The 23,671-nt window shown below is 35.6% G+C and overlaps 1 protein-coding gene across 2 annotated transcripts in view; it reads left to right on the forward strand.

The window, feature by feature from the left end:
• Positions 1 to 23,671, forward strand: part of GNGT1 (G protein subunit gamma transducin 1) — a 173,612-nt gene that overhangs the window by 50,724 nt on the left and 99,217 nt on the right. Inside the window, exon 2 of one of the 2 annotated variants that reach the window (XM_054692347.1) lies at positions 896 to 999. In XM_054692347.1, the coding sequence (XP_054548322.1) occupies positions 956 to 999 (44 nt within the window). In that variant the 5' untranslated portion in view covers positions 896 to 955. Of the gene's footprint in view, positions 1 to 895; positions 1,000 to 2,414; positions 2,431 to 23,671 lie in introns of those variants that run through there. The other variant, XM_054692350.1, reaches the window with a different exon arrangement.

Here is a 23,671-nt window from a genome sequence, read left to right on the forward strand (position 1 = left end):
ATAATATACTTTCCCAATGGGACAAAACAAAACAAAAAATTCCCTGAGCATAATAAGGCACCTGGCAATTTATGCAAATAGTGTAAGAAAGTTATCCTTGAGATCAAGTATATGTTTTCTTATTTGTTTTTTTTTAAAGATTTATTTATTTATGCATAGAAGAACGGGGGTACAGGCCAGAGGCGTGGGAGGTGAGAGGATTCACCAGAGATAGAGCGTGAAACAGAACAGGCAGATCGACTGAAATAACACTGTGGAGGGGAGCAGCGGGCGAGTCAGGAGAGGTCTGCTGCACCATGTGGGTTGCTCCCTGGCTGAGGATCAAACTCCTGCTGCAGCAGCTGTGGATAGCTTCATAGGTTGTGTCTTAACCCCTTGCGCCACCAGGGAGGCCCCCTATGTTTTCTTGTTTAAAGTACCTATCCAGGGTTAATTAGTACAGGGAGAAAAAGCAAGGTTCCAGAAGGAGACCAGCCCATCTCAGGGACCTTTTCCACCTCTCCTTCCATAACTAAATATTTTCCTCTCTCTTCTCAGCAAAAGAAATTGGAGAGAAAGAACAGAGTTCTAAATACAAGGCTAGGAAGCATGCCCAGCTTAGGAACTGAGAGAGGGGGTTAGTGAATGGGAGAAAGTAAAAGGATTGAGGCACAGATGATGGCTAGATCTGGGGAGAAAGGAATAAAATCTGAGATTGAGTTGCAAATCCTAGAAACCAAAGGAACTACACTATGTGTATATAAATAGATGGTGGCCCCGAGGCTTCCCAGTAGGGCAGAATGAGCCTGGAAGGGTTATCTTAGTAGAGGTACCACAGTCAGCAGTGTATATCCTTTCCCCTTTTTTTTATGTTTATTTGGATCTCTTAATGTGAATCTTATTGATCCTTCCGCAGGGTTCCACTGACCAGTCTCTGATAACAGACTAGCTCTTGGGCCCTCTTCAGTACATGTGAATGGGAAGAATGATGGGAAGACCCAACCCCCCACAAAAAAAATGGTAAGTCTGGCTACCATGACAATTATTCCTCAGCAGTAATGTGGGTTTATTTCAACCCTTAGTATATTTTTGGTTAGCACCTAGAATTGGGAAATTGCCATCCCTTTAGTTTTGTGAAGTTATAAGTAGACCAACATTTGTTTTTAATTTCCTTTTTCCTGAAATAGTCTGCAAGCGCTGTATTGCTCCACTGGAGAAGTCAAATGTTATGATAGAGAAGCAAGAACTTCCAATTATATGGAGAACTAGAAACTGTAACCCAGCTATAGTGATTTTCTGTGCTTATAAAATTTTAGCACTTGCCTTTAATCATTAAAGACTTTTTGTAAAGCAATCATGTGAAGTGTTGGATTTCTCTGCTAGATTTTTGAGTCGCTGTTTGTAGAATGACTTTCCTGGAATTTGTGGGCAAATAAAATTATCTTGTTAAGAGAGGTGACCAGTACTGTTCCTTCAGTTTTATTGCCATTGTGAATATATGTTGTTATTTCTTAGGTATTCTTAGTTACATCCTGGAAATGGATAACCCTTTAGTGGTTGAGGATAATGTTACCTACTCTAGAAGCATGTGTTGCTCACCAGGTGTGAGGGGGGCAGATTAAATACTCTGTTCTTAACAAAGCATGAATCAAAAACAGTATAAAATATTTTTGGAGACAGACCTTTAGTATAAATAAAATACCTTAACACATTTTTTAAGACTGCAGGTCTTAGTATCCATTCTGTAAGTGGAGATTTGGAATTCTTTTTCCAGATTTTTTTTTAAGATTATTCTCTTTCTTCCTTAAGCAAACATCTCTCTTTTATCAGTAACATGCGTTTAACTCCTGGTTCATTCAGAAATATTAGGAATGTGGCATGATCATGCTTATCAAATTTAAACCAACAACCCAGCTTTTCTGCTTTTGAGTAAAACCAATAGTTGAGTAGAATATATTGACATCTCTCACTAAAATTCAACAGTAAAAAATGTGCTTGCTTTGGGAATTAAATAAGAACATATATGGAAGCAGTGAAAATCAGTAATGTAACAGAGGTATTTCAAAGTTTGTCCACATTTGGGAAACTTGAGAATTTTTTCCAGTTATTTGTTCAGATACAATATTGTAAATTATGTTAGTCATGGTACTCAAGAGAAACAGAAGCAGTAAGATTACATGTAAATATACACTCTTGTGTGTGTGTGTATGTATGTATACATACATGTCTATCATTCTGTCACTCTATCTATTGAGAAATTTATATAAAGGAACAGGCTCACTAGTCTGAACTCTGATGGAAAAACAGGCAGGCTGGAGACCCAGACAAGCGTTGATGTTAGTCTTAAGTCAGAACGTGCTCTGGAAGAAGGATTTATTCTTCTTTAGGAATTTTGATCTTTTTCTCTTAAGGACTACAACTTGTTTGGGTGAGACCTCTCCACATTATTGGGTAAGAACTGTCCACATTATAATCTGTTTTATTCACTCTACTGCTTTAAATGTTACTCACATTTAAAAATTACCTTCACAGCAACATCTGGATTAATGTTTAACTGAACAACTATCTTTCATAGCCTATCCAAAGGCGTATGTACCTCTTATTGGTTTTGGTGCTATTGAAAGATAATCCTTTGAATGTTGAATACAATCCTTGGCACTTCTCTCAAAAATTGGATACACTTTGAGAGTCTGTTTGTGTGTTTCCCATTCTGTTTCATGAATTTATGTATGTATGTTTTTAGTAATACCACACTATCTTGAAATTTTTGCTTAATAAGTCTTGAAACTGAGTAAGATTAGTCCACCAATATTGCTTTTTCAGAATTCTTTGGAATATTCTATTATCTTTGCTTTCTGTTTTAAATACAGTTTATATTGACAAAAAGCTTGCTAAGATTTTGTTGGGACTGAGTGAGCTTATAAATCAAATTGGGAAGAATTGGCATCTTAATCATATTGACTTTTCCATTCTATGAGCATTTATTCTTCATTATATTGATGTTCTTTAATTTCTTTCATAGTTCTTCTGTGTGCATGGTTAATATAATCTTTGTTAAATTTATACATAAGTGTTTTATTTTTGATAATATTATAAATTTTTTATTATTTAAAATTCCAATTATTAGTATTAGTACATAGAAAAATAAACTGACTTTTGTATGTAACCTTGTTTTCTGAGTTCATGCTTAGCTCATTTATTAGTTACTGGAGATTTTAAATAGATTCTTTGGGGTTTTACACATAGGTATTCATTGTGTCTACCAACAAAGGTTTATGTCTTCTTTTCCCTTTAGTACAATGATGAATATGAGTAGTAAGAAAGAATATCTTGGATTTAATATTGAAGATAAAATATTCAGTCTCTTGACATTAAGATGTTAAAGATTTTCTGTGTATGTCCTTTGTTAGGTTAAAGTAGTTGCTCTCTGCTCCAAGGTTTTAAATTTTTTTTTTTAATCATGAATGGGTTTTGATATTTGTCATATAACTTTTTGCACTTACTGCTGTAATATAGTATTTCTTTTCAGTCTATTAATAGAATGAATTTTGATTTTTTAATGTTAAGCTAGCATTGTGTTTGTAGGATGAATTCTTTTTAGGCATAATTGATTATTTTGTTTATATTTTATTGAGTTTTATTATATATATATATATATATTTAAACATTTATTTATTTATTTATACAAGCACCGGGTACAGTCAGAAGCACAGGAGGGTGAGAGAATTCACCAGAGCCAGAGCAGGGAGCAGAACAGGCAGACTGACGAAATACACTGCTGAGGGGAGCAGCGGGCACAGCAGGAGAGGTCTGTTGTGCCATGTGGGACCCTCGCCAGTGGCCGGGGATCAAACTGGGGCTGCAGGGGCTGCAGGCAGCTTCGCAGTCTAGCACTCAACTGCTGCACCACCAGGGGAGGCACTTATTTTATATATTTTGTTAGTGATCCTTGCTTCTGTGGTCAAAAGTGAGTCTTTAGTTTTCTTTTGTTCAAATGTTTTAGTCTGGTTTTGATATAAGGATAATTATAACTTCAAAACGGAATTGAAAATGTTTCCTTCTTTTCTGTCTTCTGAAAGAGACTGCATAGAATTGCTATTTTGTTTTTCTTGAATATGTGGCCAGATTTACTGGTGAAATTATTTAGGTTGGTACTTTATCTTTCCTAACTTTTTTTTAAAAATTTAATTTAATTTCTTTAATAGACTTAGACTATTCAGGTTATATATTTCTCCCTGTGTGAATTTTGGTAGTTTGCATCTTTTGAAGAATTATTCCATTTCATCTAAATTTTTGATTTATAATATTAGAATTGTTCTTAACATTCCTTTATTAGTGTTTAAGATCTGTGGAAAAGGTAGTGATGGTCCCATTTTCACTCTATATATTAATTTGTTGTGTGTTTCTCTCTTTTTTTTCTCAGAAATTTGTGAGGTTTTTTGTTTTTTACAAATAACAAGATTTGGTTTCATTATTTTTCTTTATTTTTTTCCTGGGTTTTTTTTTTTAAAGATTTATTTATTTATGCAAGCACTGGGTACAGTCAGAAGTGTGGGAGGGTGAGAGAATTCACCAGAGCCAGAGCGGGGAACAGAACAGGCAGACGATGAAATACACTGCTGAGGGGAGAAGTGGGAGGCAGGAGAGGTCTGCGCGCCATGTGGGACCCTCGCCAATGGCTGGGGATTGAACCAGTGCTGCAGAGGCTGCGGGCAGCTTTGCAACCCAGCACTCAACCATTGCGCCACTGGGGAGGCCCTTGTTTTCCTGTTTCTAATTTAATTGATAGAAGCTTACACTTTTATTTCCTTTCTTTTGTTTGTGTTGGGTTTAATTTGTACTTATTTCTCCATTTTCTTAGAATGGAAGTCTAGGACACTAATTGATTGCTAGGTGTTTTTTAAATTTTTCTTTTTATGTTTTAACTATCCCTCAGCACTGCTTTAGCTGCATTCCATTTTGGTAAGTTGTAATTGCATTATAATTAAGTTTAAAATATTTTAAAGTTTTCCTTGATTTTCTTTTTTACCAATTAGTTATTTAGAAATGTAGTATAGTCCAAGTATTTGGGTATGTTCTACTGTTAGTGATTTTAGTTTAATTCAATTATGTTATCAGAACTTACTTTGCATGATTTTTTAGTCTTTTATAAAATTTGCTAAAATTTATTTTATTAACCAGAATATGGTGAATATTTCATGTGCACTTGAGAAAAATATACATTTTAATGTTGGTATTTAGAGTGTCCTATAAATGTCATTTCTCCCAAATTGGATAATAGTCCTATTCAAGATTATATTTATGCTTACTGAATTTTTACTTGCTTCTTTGTGTTAAAGAAATCTCCAACTGTAAGAGTGGATTTTTTTATATATCTTTTTAGTTCTACCATGCATTTTGGTGCTCTGTAGTTAGATGCACACATATTTAGTATTGTTATGTCCTCTTGGAGAAACTGATCTTTCTGTTATTATGTAATGCTCCTTTTTATTCCTGAAATTTTCTTTGTTTTGAAGTTGACTTGGTTCTAAAATTAATATATCTATTTCTGCTTTCTTTGATTTGTTTTTACATGATAAAACTTTCTCCATTCCTTTACTTTAAATTTTTTATGGGAATAAAAAACCTACCACTTTCAAGTATTCAGTATAGTGGGTTTCAACATATTCACAAAGTTATGTGACCTTCAGTATTCTCTAATTCCAGAATATTTCCATTACCCTGAAATAACTTCCAAGTCTATTAGCAATCAAACCCAGTTACCCTCTTTCTCCAATTGTTTTTTGTTTTGTTTTTTTTAAAGATTTATTTATTTATTTATTTATACAAACACTGGGTACAGTCAGAAGTGCAGGAGGGTGAGAGAATTCACCAGAGCCAGAGCGGGGAGCAGAGCAGGCAGAAGGACCGAAGTACACTGCTGAGGGGAGCAGCGGGCGGCAGGAGAGGTCTGCGCGCCATGTGGGACCCTCCTCCGGTGGCCGGGGAGCAGCCGGGGATCAAACCGGCGCTGCAGAGGCTGCGGGCAGCTTCGCAACCCAGCGCTCAACTGCTGCGCCACCAGGGAGGCCCCTCTTTCTCCAATTCTTGGCATCCGCTAGCCTACTTTGAGTCTCCATAGTTCTTCCCTGTCTGGACATTTCATATAAATGGACTTAGATAGTATGTGACATACTGTGTCTGACTTTTTTCATTTAGCATATAATGTTTGTAAAGTTTTATACTTGGAGCATATATCAATATTTCATTACTTTTATGGCTGATTAATATTCCATTGTATGGATATATCACATATTATTTGTGCATTCATCAGTTGATGTGCATTTGAATTCTTTTAATTTTTAGGCTATTATAAATGATGCTGTTATGAACATCTGATTATACTTTTTTGGGTGAACATATGTTTTCAATTGTTTTAGATATATACCTAAGAGTAGGGTTTCAGGGTCATATGGTAATTCTATGTTTAGCTTTTTGATGAAGTATGAAACTATTTTCAATAGCAATTCTATCTCCTTATTTTAATCTATATAACTTTCTACTCAAAGTGGGTTTCTTGTAGATACCATGATTTTGGATCTTACTTTTTTAATCCAATCTGACAATCTCTTTTAACAAATTGTGTTTAGATCATTCACATTTAAAGTGGTTATTAATTGCTAGATTAGAATCTACTGTCTTGTTTTCTGTTTGTTGCATTTACCTGCTTCTTTTTTGTTTCTTTTTTTCCTCACATCTTTCAGCATTTTTGTGATTTCATTTTATCTCATCTATTGACTTTTCATTCATGTTAATAATTTCAAAATGCTTTGTAGACATAAGGCATAGGTTAACAATATACATTCTAAATACTCCAAATTCTCCTTTAAATAGTACTGTGCTTTCCATATATAGTACAAGTACATTTTATAAGAGAATATTCCCAACACCTCTCCATTTTCAATAAAAATAAACTCTTCCTTGCATTTACAAAGGCCATAATCTAATAAAACCACAATGAAATATAAATTCATATAAAATATTGTACAAAATTATGCCTTCAATTAAGTGGCTCATTTTATAGGTTGCTATTTAGTTTGAAGCTGGAAAAAAAAAAGGTTATAGATAATTATACCATATTGGAAAGCTCATTTTCATGAGTGAATATAATTAAGGAAAATATTAGCCCAATTTTATCTAATAAATCATAGTGCAAAGTATCAAGATGATCCTGTTTGTATAGTGATGACTTTTTAACTGTGCCCTGTTTATTATTGTATTGCTAAATGCCTTAATAGTGCTGATCATAATCACCATTCAGATGGGTTTTAATTGCTTGAGGTATAAGTAAGGTTCTTTTCTATAATATAAAACTAAACAATAAGGATGTTTCCTTAACAAAAATGTTTGCAATAGATAATACTTCAGCCCATTGGGCAAGAACTTACAGTGTTTATTAAAGCTGAAAGTGTTTATAACAGCCCTGCTTTCATGTGTATGCAAGTAATGTATAGAAAGACATTCTATTATAGCACTATAAAATAAAAATTAGCCTGAATTCCTGTCAATAGATAAAATGACCACTGTGTCCACATGGTAAACAGAATAGATCAGTGTAGCATATGTATATGGCATAGTACTATATGACAGCTAAAAAGAATGCTCTCTTTTTTTAAGTTTTATTTATTTATACAAGAACTGGGGTACAGGCCAGAGGCGCGGGAGGGTGAAAGGATTCACCGGAGACAGAGCGGGGAACAGAACAGGCAGACTGACAAAATACACTGCTGAGGGGAGCAGTGGGTGAGACAGGAGAGGTCTGCCGCGCCATGTGGGACCCTCGCAGGCCAGCCTGGATCGAACCTGCACTGCAGAGGCTGCGGACGGCTTTACAATGTGGCGCTCAAGCCCCTGCGCCACCAGGGAGGTCCAGAATCATAAAGTTATAACCATTTATTAAATGGTTCCTTGGACAGAGTGGAAGAAATCTGGAATTATATTTGATATTTAAATAAGACTTTCATTTTTACTTCAATGTTTTAATTTTCCCAAGCCATGATAGTAAGTGTAACCTAAAATATACTGTCAAACACTCACACATACACACGCACAAATATTAGGGATTTAAAAAAACTCTTTTTCTCCCATACTCATGTTGCTTGTTTATCTTGGGTTGGCAGAGGTATCTATTCATTTCACTTAGTCAGAAATCTCATCTAATGGAGAATCCACTATCTCCACGGCTAGATGATAAAGGAAACTCAGAATTTTGCACAGGAACTAAAATATTTGACCTGGAAGTGGTATATAGCAGTTATACTTACAACTGATAGACCAGAAATAATCATTGGTGCCACTCATCTGTAAGTGGATAAAGAAGTACAGTTTTATCATAGACCAAGGATGGGAAGAGTCAGAAACAGAATTCTGAGATTGGAATTAGTGCCCATTACACAGAAGGATGTGTTTAGCCCTATTCCCTTCAGTTGATTGCTTAAAAATAGAATGAAACAGTAATTTCAGTTCGTTAATAAAAATCAGGTGACTAGATGCAAATGCAAAGGCTAATTTGACAATGAGGTAAATTTGTAATGTGAAAAACTTTGAGTAATAAGTCATTGTAAGTTTCAAAAGAGTATTCTCATTGACAAGGTACAAAGCTTTGTCCCTTGTTCTGAACTCTTGGACCTTTTTATAAGAGAGGTGAATGAAAATGATTTATACAAATAATATTCCTTTAAAGGGGAAGGCTTATTTACTACAGTTGGCATTTGTTAGTAGTGAGAAAAAGGCATAGCCCTCTTCCACTTTCAACAAAGATGTAGTTTCAAGGAAATGATTTACCTTTCTACCTGAAACAAAGAAGAACTGTATATGATAACAAACCAATAATTTTCACAACTTTCAAAATAAGACTCCAAAGGCAATAACCCTTGAGACATGAGCAATGAATGGAGGCCTCTGGTTAACTTAGCCTACCACTTTGAAAAAGTTACCAGGTTGCTTTGGTTCAAGAACGGAAATTGTAGGGTAGCCTTGTTAATTAACTTGTAGAAGTTCTGAATCTGCAGAGACCGAGGTGGCAAGAATGCATGGGGGAAATACTGCAGAGGAGAAAGGGGAATATAGAGAGAAGTCTGAATAGTATTTAGATTACTGGCAAATATATATAAGGACTTTCCCAAGCCTAGAGAACTACCAAAAACGGTTAAAGGCAATAGTACCCAGAGACCACTGCAACCAGTAATGTTCCTTCATCAGTCAGCCTGGAAAAACTCTTAAATCATAGAACATTGGGTAGAGCACTATGAAGGATCTTGCCTCAATAATTAATGCTAGACTAAGACAGATTCCATGTATTGATAGATAATATTAAAAGCAAAATATAAAGCAACCAAACTTTTTCCAAATAACTACATTCCAGTACAAATTTCAAGTACAGAGAATAATCCATTGTGAGCTAGTGAGTTTCATTTCAGATATGCAAGGGTGGTTCAACATATGCAAGTCAATCAATATCATTCACCAGTATCTCTCTTAGGTATTTCCCTAAAAAAATATGAAAACACTCTATAAAAATATTTATGCACTGCTATGTTAATAGCAGCTCTATCCACCATTGTCAAGTCATGGAACCAAGCTAAGTGCCCATCCACAGATGACTGAATAAAAAAGTTGTGGCATATATACTTAAATGGAATACTACTCAGCTATTTAAAAAGATGAAATAGTGCCTTTTGGAACAAAACGGACAGTCTTTGAGGTGATTATGCAAAGGGAAATAAGTGAGAAAGTGAAAGACAGATATCAGATGGTTTCACTTATCAGTAGAATATAAATAACCAAAAAACACATACTGGCAAAACATAGCAAAAACAATTCTCATACTTAGTGAAATTTTTTTTAAGGTTTATTTATTTTATACAAGAACCGGGGTACAGGCCTGATGCGCAGGAGGGTGAGAACATTCACCAGAGACAGAGCGGGGAACAGAACAGGCAGACTGATGAAATACACTGCTGAGGGGAGCAGTGGACGAGTCAGGAGAGGTCTGCTGCACCATGTGGGATTCTCGCCAGCCGGCCGGGATCGAACTCGCGCTGCAGAGGCTGCGGACAGCTTCACAGGCGGAGCTCAAACCGCCTATGCCATCAGGGAGGCCCTTAGTGAAAATTTTAATGGTTACCAGAGGGAACCTGATAAGGTGGGGTGGGGGGTAGGGAAGGGAGGTAGGACAGGAAGGGGATGAGCCATGACACTGGAGGCTTGATGGAGGGTGAGTGAAGCACATAAGGAGGAGTGAAAATGTAACCCCAAGTTACATTTATATAGGCATGTAAATGAGTGAAAAAATTTAGTAGGGGAAAAAAAAAAAACACACCATGAAAACAAATTGACTTAAGGTTATACTTTGTGTGTGTGTGTGCATATGTGAGTGTGCACATGTATACCTTCAATTTTTTGTCATTTCTACATCCTCATCCCTTATACACTCCTTTTATTCAGTCCAGTATGAATGCTGCCCTGGGCACACCTCCATAAAGTGTCTTTCATGTCACAAGATGTAATGGACCCCTTTCCTGGTATCTCAGCAACCTTAGATATAGTCGAACACTCATTCTGCTGTATGCTATCTCATGGTTCTGCTGGTACTGCTCTATCTGCTGTTCTTCTCTGACATTTAACTGTAGGAATCTACAGTTAATCTTACAGTTTCAATCCCTCTTTTCTCCTCTCTCCACCTGCTCTTGTTGATTTTTTTACTATTTTGGTGACTACAATTTCATCTGCATAGTGATTATTCTCAGCTTTATTCTCTAGTTCAAATTTATCTTCTGAGTTCTAGAACAAAATTCCATTCTATTCTAAATCTCCACCCTTATGTTTTATGGGTCCTTCAAAATGACCATGTCACAAACTGAAATTATGACTCCTGTCTCTCTTATGCTTCTTATATCCCCAAAAGGCTCCTGCAACTAACCAGAGAGCAATGAATCATTCTTGACTATTTTCTCTGTATTACTTCCTCTATACAATCACATGTTATATATCATGAGCCCTACCTCCTTAATATCTTTCAAATGCTTCCACTACTCTTCATTATTTTCCCTTCAATCTAAATCCAGGCACTGTCCTCTCTTGTCGGGATCAGTGAATTCTCTTCCCATGAGAGTTCTATTTTCATTCTCATCATCTCTGAGCCATTGTCTGGAGCAGAGCATAGTTCTGCAGCAGGACCCCCTATAAATGATTGGTGAATGGTACCTCCCCAAGTTTCATGTGCTATGGCTCCAATTGAAATAATCTAAAAATAAAAAGTCACTGCTGATACTGCTTTCACTTACATTTTCCAGTGGCCCTCCCCTTCTCTTAAATTTTAAAAAACACAACTTAATGTATAAATCCTTTCATGATCTGACCTTGTCTCTCTCCTTATTATACTTATATCATACGGAGTTTTTCATCCCTTATCCTTAACCAGAGTCTTTATTTTTTATTTTTTTAAAGATTATTTATGCATACAAGAGCTGGGGTACAGGCCAGAGATACAGGGGGGTGAAGGATCCACCAGAGACAGAGCAGGGAACAGAACAGGCAGACTGACTGAAATACACTGCTAGAGGGAGCAGCGGCAAGACAGGAGAGGTCTGCTTCGCTGTGTGTGTTGCTCCCTGGCCGGCCGGGGATTGAACTTATGCTGCAGAGGCTGCAGACAGCTTCATAGTGCAGTGCTTAACCCCTTGCGCCACCAGGGAGGCCCCAACCAGACCCTTTACATATGTTATTCTTTCTTCCTGAGAGTATCTTTCCTAGAGTAGTCACTTGGATTAATTCTAATTAGTGTTCTTGTTTTTGCTCAAAGATTATGTCTCTGTAGAAGTCTTCCCAAGTTGACTCATTAAAAGTTCTCAGACACTGTATTTTCCTTCTAAATTCTGATACAGTTGTAAGCTTCTGGATGGACGTGTGGGCAGAAACTGCCTCTTTCATCTATACATCCCCAGTGGCAAAACAATAAATGCTCCCTAAATATTTTTCTAAACAAATGATTCATTTGGACTTTTGATGAAAATAGTGACTAACTTATTTATATAAAGAATTTGCTTCTATTTGAATTGATTGTACTGATGGCTTATATAGTCAAAACTAATCATTTAATTGCAAAACTGTGTTTTATCCCATGCCTTATTAGCAAACAGACTTATGTAAAGATGATTCTAAGTGATATTACAGACAGACTCAAATTAGTTCCAGAAAATATAGTTGAAACAGCTTATATGTCTTAGGTTTGGGTTAAGTCACATCCTGGTATGAATAGACATTTCTATGGGAATCTCCACAAACGGTTTGCAATTAATCCACAGAAACTTAACTTATGAAATTATACCTTTATTTTCAGAAAATTTGCATGGCTAAAAACAATAACATAATCAAGACTGTACACAAGTGCTGTTTGATATTCTCGTAGTTAGAATTACTGAATCTTTACCAACTGTGAAAGAAAGTAAGGCAGAGTAACAGCCAGAAAATAAATATATCAGAGTACTTCACTGAACACTGCCTTGGGATTCTGTTTTGCTAGAGGCACATGAATTTTGGAAGCAATTAAATGCTTTTGATTTAAGCAATTGTTCTATTGGGTTTATTCTTACTTATCATAACAGTGAAAATGCCAGTTTTTAACTTCTACAAAGAAATTGCTTGAATTAAAAACAAAACAAAACAAAACATGATATATTATAAATCAAAAGAACTGAATTCTCAGATCTGACAATTATGGTGATGATAATATATAGAATAACCTAATATCTCAATCTTAATTTTCTTTTTTTTTAAAGATTTGTTTTATTTATTTACCCACACAAGAACTGGGGTGCAGGCCAGAGATGGGGTGGGTGAGAGGATTCAACAGAGACAGAGTGGGGAGCAGGACAGGCAGATTGACTGAAATACACTGCTGAGGGGAGCAGCGGGCGAGACAGGAGAGGTCTGCTGCACCATGTGGGTAGCTCCCTGGCTGGTGGGGAATTGAACTTGTGCTGCAGTGGCTGGCAGTACCTTGCTAGTGCTGTCTTTAACCCCTGTGCCAGCAGGGAGGCCCTCAGTCTTAATTTTCTAACATATAAAATGGACATGCAAATATAAAACCCATAGAATATATTCTGCTACTTCCCCTAGGTGAAAAGAATTATTTAACATGGCATAATGCTTTTTGCAACCTGATTGAAACTGACTTCTTACACCTTATTCATTATTCTCCCACTTTCCTTTCAACTCTTAATACCCTCACAAATCACACTCATACACATCAACCAGATCTATACTTGCAACACCAAATTAATCACTACTTCCTACTTTTTGAATATAGCAAGCCCTTTACATATATTGTTTAATACTTTAATCTTACAGAGAAAATTAGAATGGTATTTTTGAAATCTATGCATGTGCTTTTCCTTATTTACTTGTTATTGAATGTTACTTTCTCAATGTTCTTCATGGGTCATTGCTTATGTTATAGAGCACTAGGACTTCTATTTTCAAGAAGATAAAGTAATCAGTGTTGAGTCTTTTATAGTCAAAATAGAATTTGGTGAGTCCATATTAAGACAGTAGTTCCAAAGGCAGGCTTTGGAATGAAAATATTCTTTTCAAAATATTTTAGCTATGTTAATATCAATAATCTGTTCTGGAAATAATGAACAAAAGATTTACACTTGGAATAAAATAATCTGGAGGTCTCAGATTATTAGGTAGAGAAATAACTTTTCAAGATAAAAAGGAAGAATTGTTTGTTTTACAGCCACGGGCTTTTGGGAAAAAAAGACAGAGGTAGTCAGATCTGCCATCTGTCCTTATTTCACTTCTCTGAGGCAAAATTCCAGAAAAGATAGAGGGATTTGTTGAAGAAAAAACCAAAAGCAGAGGGAGTCTTCCCTGCAGCATCATTTTATGCCAACATGATAGGGACAGTAACTGTAACAGAAAGATGAGGCTCTATAGATCACCTGAAGCGGTGCTCCTGGCTCCTGCTGTCATGTACACAGCAGGGAAAGTACTCAGAAGTTCCCACACACCTCAAGGGGGAATGAAGAACTAATAACAGTAATAAACATGCATTAACTGTTTGTAAATATGCCGGGCACATTTCTAAGCACTTTCTATTTATTAACTCATTTAATCTCTGCAATCTCACACTAAATAAGGTACCATAACTATTCTTATGTAACAAATGAGAAAAAATGAGACACCTCAAGGGGGTATAGTTGTTGAGTATTAAAGCTCTTTGCAGAGGGTTCAACCACAGAGAAGCTAAATAGCACCATGTTAGCTGTTAGCTGAGGACATTAGGACATTCTGCTTGGTTAAGTGATAAAGAGCAGTAAAAGCCAAAATTCAAGGGTATCTGTGCTACCAGTGAGGAAAAGTTAGCAAAGAGTATCACTGGGGCCTGGTAAGGCTCAGAGATTATACCCCAAAGGAAGCAAAAATAATGGTACCAGCCTTCCAAACTTCCCATAGCTCAGTTGACTTTAGCAGTGAATGAGAATCTGTCCTGCAGCAGAAACCGCAGAAAGACTGTGCTAATGCTTCTTCCCTAATGCCATTCAGTACAGGAACTTCCTCTATCCTCAGTCACCATCTTGAGAGGGAGGCAGGGAGAGGAGAAATTGCTCTGATCTCTCATGATTTGTTAAACATGATTATTCATCCAAGGTGTTATTTTAAATTTTTAAAGCATCATTTAAATTATAGGACATTGATTAAGTTAATTGGCAGTATGTGGGGTCAACCTCTCCTTTATCCACTGAAAGTGTTCATAACCATATTATAGAAATAAAGAAGCTAAATGGTCTTTACATAACTGTATTATGTGTAAAATTCTACTCTTTTGCATTTTTGGTAGTTCTGCTATGATCAGACTTTTCTTTTGCCTGACAGTCTAACTCATATTTTAAGTTTTAACCAATGTGTCATCTCTTTTGTGAAAAATATTTCCAGAGGTGTAGGCAGTTAGTGATTTCATCCTTCTGCTTCTGAAGCATATAGTCTATATTCCTCTAGTACATGGTATGGCACCCCATGTATTGACCCATCCATTTCTTTCTCTACACTCTGAATGCTTGCATAGTGTAGGTCTCATTAACTGTTTAAATTAATAACCAAATGGGAATGGTTATAGTAATGTCATAGAATCCTGCAACTATAAAAATTATTTTTATATGGAACGTTTTACATGGATCATGTGGCCATAGTGTTAGCATTCCATGAAGACCACAAAGTGACAGCTGACTTGGATACAGAGTACACAAATTCAAGGCCTTTCCGCATAGATTATTTTTGTAAACATAAGATATGAGAAAAAAAGTGAGAAATTTCTTCAGCGCTCCTTACCCCAATTAAGCTAAATGATGATGAACATCACAATTATCTTCTATATTCTTCTCTTAATTAATTTTTTATCTAGTTGTTGCAATTTGATCAGAACTTTTTGAAGCAAGACTGTCTCTTTAGATGCCATAGTTGCACAGTTGACAATGCTTAATAAATAAAAGAATGATATTTACTCAAGTCTTGATATTTTTGCATTAGGCAACATTAGTACTCAAATATTAGAGTTCCCCAAAAATCATCCAAGAAAACTTGATAATAGTAGATTTCCAACATCCAGGGGTTCACTAGTTATGATTTGAGAGTGAGGGCTCTGCATTTTAATGTCCACCATAGGTGACTCTGGTGCAGTTTAAATCCAGATTTTGAGAAATGATAGCCTGAAGAATCAATTTCCTTTTACTTTCTGAAGTTACACATTTCAAGCCATCATTGAATTTATTTCTAGTGTGTATGTACCTTATAAAGAGGTAATTTGGCATTAACTTTTATTCAATACCCAGTTCTAGATAAGTAAGATATTACTCATAATACTGTTCCTTGTGTGGTGTTTACATACCACTTGATTTAAAAATTGCAGTATAGTTTCAGTATGGTTTCACTTATAGGAAAAATGTAAGGGATCCAAATAAGGAATCAGGAAAAAATGTAATTATAATGTAAAAATCAAAATCATCAGGCAACTATAAACCAGAGACATTCTACAACAGGGGAAGGAGGGAGTGGGACCAAAACAGATGTGGGAAGAGCACAAGGGACTATGGTGATGGTACACGGTGAATCGGTGGTGGGAATTTCACGGGGACTATACCCGAGCTGATAAAGCATACCTTGTATAAAAATGAAGAATGATGAAAAATATATATAAAATAATAATAATGAAGAGAAAAAATAAAATAAAATTTCAAATATTCAAAAAAAATAGCAGTATGGGCTGCCTACCACCACCTTTTCTGCTTTATTTTTCTCCTGTTCACTTGTTACACATTAATGAATCTTACAACTTACTTATCTTGTTTCTTTCCTGCCCTCCTCCAATAAAGTGTCAGTGCCATGAGGAGAGGGAATTTTGTCTATTTCCTTTACCACATATACTCAGTACCTCGAACTGGGCCAGTACTTATAAAGTGAACAAAATAATTGCTGGCTAAAAGGAAAAAAGACCAATTATTGCAAACTTTACCAGCAGACATAGAAATCTGAAGAGTGTATCTGGTTCATGCTCCATTGATTCTTCCCTTTCAGCTATGTACCAGTTGCTAAATAGAAACAGGAAGCTATCTTTTACAGCCATTTCTTTTAAAATCACTAGTAAAACATTTTTTTTGAAAATTGCCTCTAACAACTATAGCAGCTTGAGAGAATGCTGTCTCTTCCCAGCCATGGTTTCATGAACAACAACAATGCTTCCAGCCAGATATCTTTCTGCATAACTTTTTTTTTTTAAAGATTATTTATTTATACAAGCACTGGGTACAGTCAGAAGCGCGGGAGGGTGAGAGAATTCACCAGAGTCAGAGCGGAGAGCAGAACAGACAGATTGACGAAATACACTGCTGAGGGGAGCAGCAGGCAGCAGGAGAGGTCTGCGCGCCATGTGGGACCCTCACCCAGTGGCCGGGGATCGAACCGGTGGTGCAGAGGCTGCGGGCAGCTTCGCAACCCAGCGCTCAACCGCTGTGCCACCAGGGAGGCCCTCTTTCTGCATAACTTTATTGAAATCTGTCCAGCCTGGCTCATTTCTCATCTCTATCAAGTTAAAATTTCCCTACCCAGGTACTGTTCATGAAACAGCCATTTAATTTTATAATGAAGGCCAATGACTGGCTATTGACGCAAGGGTGAGGTATGCTATTTCATTCTCACAGAAAACCAAAGAGGTCAGAAGGTTTGTAACTGTGGTCCAGCCTGTATTATAATAGAATTTCATAGTGCTTTTTCAAAATTCCATTTTTGAAATGATTAGTATTTGAAGCATTATGCTTTGTCCTGGTTCATTAATACTACAAATGAAAAAATGCCTTAAAACTGAAAAGCACCTGGGCCTCCCTGGTGGCGCAGGGGGTTAAGACGTAACCTATGAAGCTGTCCACAGCCACTGCAGCAGGAGTTCAATCCATGGCCAGGGAGCAACCTGCATGGCGCAGCAGACCTCCCCTGCCTCACCCGCTGCTCCCCTCAGCAGCGTATTTCAGTCAATCTGCCTGTTCTGTTCCCCACTCTGTCTCTGGTGAATTCTCTCACCCCCTGCACCTCTGGCCTATACCCCAGTTCTTGTATGCATAAATAAATAAATCTTTAAAAAAAAACTGAAAAGCATCTAATAAAGTATTATGGAAGAAAATCACACTAATGTGATTTTCAAGCATGTGCTTGAAAATTTTAAAATTTATAATTGAAATATGAAATGGTTTCAAGAGCTATACACCTTCACCTTGTAAATGACCACTACTGACTAAAAGTACCTCTGATGTTCTGATTTTTTCCATTACATGAATTTGTTACACAGTCTCAGTGTACTTGCTACAACTTTATTTCCTTAATTCTGGTAATCCTCAAATTAATAGGAGAAACTTTGAAATGAAGGAAAAATGAATTGACTTTAAGTTACAAATATTTGTGAAAAGCCATTGTCAGTACAATTCATAATTCTCTTGATGAGTATTGGGGCTGTCTCTGAGTAAATAACTGACCACCTTCTGATTTTGTAAATAAATGTCTATTGGAATACAGCTATACTTACTTATTCATGAATTACTAATGACATTTTTTTTTTCTGCAACTGAGTTGACTGTTGCAACAGATTCCTATGGTCCACAATCCTAAAATATTTAATAGCTACTCTTTTAGATAAAATGTTTACCTTACCTGAGCTGTAGAATGGGGATATTATATAATGAATATTTTTATTATACTCTGAACTCGTGAAATAGAGTAAATTATAAACCCACTATCAAAGTATATAAATAAATCAGAATATTCTAGATACATGAATAGGATATAAAAATTAACATGGAACAGTTTTGCCACCAGTAACTTCAAGAGTTGCTAACTTATAAGGCTCTATTTTATTACTTCTTTCTCTAAAATATTATCAGTTAGAAGCTGGCTATAGAGTGAGGGAAGTTATAGCATAAGCTGTTTTTTTGTGTATGCATGATAATTATAATTAAATTATTGATTATATGAAAAGTCATAAAACTGTAGAATATAGAAAACTTCAGTGATGCAATAGATTTCTGTTTGACTGCCTAAAACATTTTTCTCTTGGTGGTATCTCTCCTCTACTCCCTGTGATTCTCTTGAGGCAGTGAATTATATAGTCTCAACTCACAGATGACAAGAGTGAATATGTACCCTAAGCAAGCATTCATCAAAGTTGTTCTCAGGAATCGAGCAGGATATTGGTGCATTTATGGTTGCTCTTGTCTATGGTATCACAACTTGTAAAGACAATATAAACCTGGGCCTCCCTTTTGAATTTCTTTGTCTGAAATTGGCACTAACCATATAACAAAACTAACACTATAGGTGAAACCATATAATAGAGAGACAGCAGAGATGGGATCTTAATGCTTCATGTAAATGTCTGGATACAGCCATATCCAAAGTAAATTGGACTTTTTAACTTTTGTCACTCAATTAATTAATCTAGTTTAACTTGGATTTCTGTCATTTGCAATTTAAAAGTACCTGATTAATTCAGACACAGTAATCAGCTTTCAAGGCAAATTTTCTCATTGTATTTTCTATAGTATGCCTCAAGTGTACTATTTTGCAAAATATATATAGACCTAAATCTTTATTCTTCCTTTTCATGAAAGGCAATATCTTCACATCAGAAGAAAAGAATAAAATTACATGATGCATATGAAAGTTTTGTTACAATGGCTTATATGGTATAGGACCCCCAAAATACAAATTTAGGATGATTCTAAAATGTGCTCATGAAGATGATTCTTAATTACTTAGCTTAGGACTGAAAACATGCCCAGAAATTTCAAATGTCATTAATTACAAGGGATGTGACCAGTGTTTCTTGGTCAGAGTGTAGCATGACATCCCCCTAGATGGAATACAGAGTTTCAGATCTGGAACTTAAGTGTTTTTAATTCAGTCATGTGGATAATAGCTCCAAACACTGATACAGCTCATTAATATCTGAATCTAGTGATATGTATAAATATGTAAGGGTATTGGTATTCTTAATTCTATGCCTTATTAAAGGCTCCAACAAGTGTCCTGAATTTCCCATGAATATCCTCTTTGCTGAAGGGGATTATAGTTAAGTTCTGGAAAGAAGATGTTTATATACAATCACTAAGTGAAATAGATAAAGTGAGAAGTTATTTACATGATGTAATTTCAGTTGTATTTAAGAAAATTCCTGATTCAAACAAAATGATCTCAAATCTCGGTAAACTTTACATAGTAGCTTTATTTCTTAGAGCTTGGACTTTGGATACCAAATGACTTAGGAGATGGCACATGTTGACTCACTTGCTTACTAAACTGTAAATGATTGATGAGAAATTCTACCATAATAAAATTTCATTGAGGCAAGTTTAAAAAAAGATGATGATGAAAACAATTAGTTTAAATCAATTTTTTTTGTCCAAGGAAAAGTCAATAACCAAGAATAATGCAAGCTAAATAGTTTAATTGTGAAACCAGGACTATAACATATATTTATGTTAGTAAAAAGAGATTTTTTATATATATATATATATACACACACACATACACACAATGGACAATAGGAAAATTTGGTGGAAAATATATATAATAAATAAAACTTCAAAATTGCTAATTAAAAGGAAAGGAAAATAATAAACCAGACAGTGATTGTAACCTCTTCCCCCTAAATCTAATCTATCCCCCAGAGCATCAAGTTTCTCTGAAAAGTAGCTAGAAGTTGTAGAAAAATAACCTTAAGTTCTGTGCCTCAGGTTAATCACGGAGCAGGGTTTTTTTTGACATCTCCCTAGTAAGTCAGTATCTGAGAATATCTGAGAATTTGTAGGGCCTGATGATTTAGCATGTAAAGACAACTCTCCTATGTTCTCTGTCTTCAGACAGAAGACATTACCTCCTTCTCCACACCTGACAACTCATTCCGTTTAGAAAATTTCATTCTTCCAGGCCAATCTACTCAAATTTTAAGAGATTTTTAAAAAAATTTGTATCCCTTCTAATATTATATAGGAAACATATGTAACACAAAATTTCACTGGTAGCCCATTTGGTGTGTATGGGAAAATTTGAGGCATAAGACCTTTGTAACGTGCCCAAGGTCAGACGGTGAAAACTAAAAACAGAAACAAAATTAGCATTATTAAACTCTCCTGGGTTCCTATAAGAAAATGCTTTTTAAATAGACCATATTGGAGTTTGGCAAGATGACAGCAGAGTGAAGATGCCAGTTTGTCTCCTCCAAATACTAACAACTCGATAGCAGTAAAATAAAATGAAAAACAAACCAACTAACCAACAGCAACAAAAAACCACACACACACACACACTTGAAGGAAAAACAGATGACCACAGCACAATACTAAGAACAAAGGTTAAATGAAATGGGGTAGGAAGAACATTAAGTGAACTCTGTTTTTGGAGGCAGTATGACCTGTAAGCAGGAAAGGTGGCTGCTGTGCAGGGTCCCCTACAGTTGTTGAATTGAGCACACACCAACATCAGGGACTCCTAAGACCCTGCACAGCACTGGTTAAAGGGATGTGGTAGTTGGCACCCAGGATGGAGGGTGCACTGTTGGAGCGTGGCAGGGATGGGGGTGCAAAATGAGGTTCACTGACTCAAGGCTATTCTACATTGAGGCTTTCAATGTAGCCTGAATTGGCAAGTGAAAATAGGTCATCGCACCTGTGTCTTTTCTGAGAAGAGGCTACTACTCAAATCCGATGTCTGAATATTTTAAAGCCCTACCACTCTCTTCTCCCCCACAGCACACCAAAATCAAAACAAAGTAATGCTTGACAAATAAGCTCAAGCATCTGTCAATAACAGGTATAGACATCCCAAGATAATGTTATATGATAGAAAAGATAAAAAAAGAAGAAACAACTTACAATCTGTGACCAGTACTGCTTCCAGTGCTTAACGAATAGAAGTAAATCTAAGACTGACTATAAGAGGCACTAAGACCAAGGAGCTAGCCTACTGGAGAGGATCACCGTGGATTCCCATCATACAATTCTGGTAACCTCATCACAGCAAGAAGTTTGAATTCCTGAGGTTATTGGAAATGATCCTTTGGTGCTTCACTGCCCTAGTCCTCTTTTACACCAGTACTAGTCCCCCAATTACTTCAACAGTTGCCAAGAAAATAGTCTGAAACCTATCCCTATTAAAATATATTAAAAATTGAAAATAAGGAGACAGAACAATCACAAATGCTTGCCTATGGAAACCCTTGAGAGGAGTCCAAATACAGAAGAACTGCAGACGTGACAGAAGAGAAGTTCAAGATAATGGTTCCAGTGACACTCATGGAACTCAAAAAAAAAAAAAAAAAGCAAAACAATGAAGGATAAAAAATAATAACAGAAAAGATAAATAAATATGAGGCAACTTCACTTAGAAATAATGGAGCTAAGAAACACTATAGTTGATTTTTAAAATACAGTTGAGGGCCCCAACAGCAGATGAATAGAAGTAATGGAAAGAATTAATAAGCTGGAAAACACATGTTGGAGATCACACAAACAAGGTAGAGGAAAAAGAATTTAAAAAATGAAAAAAGTGTAAGAGCCCTGTGGTACAACTTAAAGAGAAATACCATCCATATTATGGGGTTCCCAGGAGAAGAGAAAGTAAAAGGCATAAAAATCTATGTAAAGAAATAATTGCAGAAAATCATCTGAGATTGGAAAAAAAAAAAAAACAGATGTTTTTATATGAGATGCGCAAAGAGTTCCAAACAATATTACCCCAGACAGACACACACCAAGACACAGTGTATAAAGCTATTGAAAACCAACAGGGACAAGGATATTACAAAAATCAAGATTAAAGAGGGTAACTTATAAAAGAATACCAAACTGGCAGAGGACTTAACTTTATGCCAATAAATTTGATAGCCCTGAAGAAATGGACTAGTTTCTAGTTCAATATAGTTTACCACAACTAGTCCAGGAAGAAACAGATGAGTTGAACAAACAGATCACAAGCATGAAAATAGAAACAGTAATAAACAATCTTCTGAAAAATAAAACCCAAAGAGGAGACAACTTTACAAACGAATTGTGTCAAGCTCCAGGAAGAACTAACCCTCATTTTGCTTAAATTGTTTTTAAAAATACAAGAAAAAATGCTTCTACATTTACAATGCCAGTACTGCCCTAAGCTGAAACCAGACAAAAATGAGACAAGAAAGTCATAGACAATATCCCTGATGAACAATGAAAAATCTTTGACAGAATACTAACAAATAAAATTCAACAATCTATCACAAGATCACATACCATGACCAAGTGGAATTTATGCTAAGGATACAAGGATGGTTTAATACACATAACTCAATAGTATACTATATCATATCAACAAAAATTAAGATAAAATCATGATATTACCAATAGATACAGAGAACTTATTTAATTTCATACATTTAACATCATTTGTGATAAAAATCATACATTTATGACAAAAATTCTAAATAAGATGGGAATAGAAGGAACCTACAGCAATATAATAAAAACCATAACTCATAAATCAACAGCCAATATGATTCTTAATGGTGAAAAATTGAGAGCTTTCCTTTTAAGATCAGGAACAAGACAAAAATGCTTATTGTCACCACTTTTATTTAACATAGCTTTAGAGGTTTGAGCCAGAGCAGTCAGAACAAAACAGGTAATAAAGGGAATCCAAGTAGGAAAAGAATTGTGAAACTGTCATTATTTGCAGATGATATGATATTATGTATAGAAAATCCTAAAAACTCCAAAACATTTATTAGAAATAAATGAATACAGCAAGCAAAGTGGCAATTTACAAAATCAGTATAGAAAAATCTATAGTTTTTTTTATATACAGATAACAAACAGAAAACTTCATTTAATATCCTAAATATAAACCCTTTAAATTAAGAATTACTATTATTCCTATACTACAGATGAAAAAATTAAGGCTTATCTACAAAACTGGATTCATTTTCTGTGTTAGTGAGATTTGAGTATTTTAGTGGCCCTAAAAACAGCTTGCACTGCTCTTAGAATCATGAAGACAGATCTCTTTGTGGTAGATTGAATTATTGGTTCTAATTTGTCACTCAGCTGTAAAAGAATGATTATCCCATACACTTGTC

The sequence above is a fragment of the Talpa occidentalis genome, unplaced genomic scaffold (assembly GCF_014898055.3).
Source record: "Talpa occidentalis isolate TD23 unplaced genomic scaffold, MPIMG_talOcc4v2.1, whole genome shotgun sequence".
NCBI classification, from domain to species: Eukaryota; Metazoa; Chordata; class Mammalia; order Eulipotyphla; family Talpidae; genus Talpa; species Talpa occidentalis.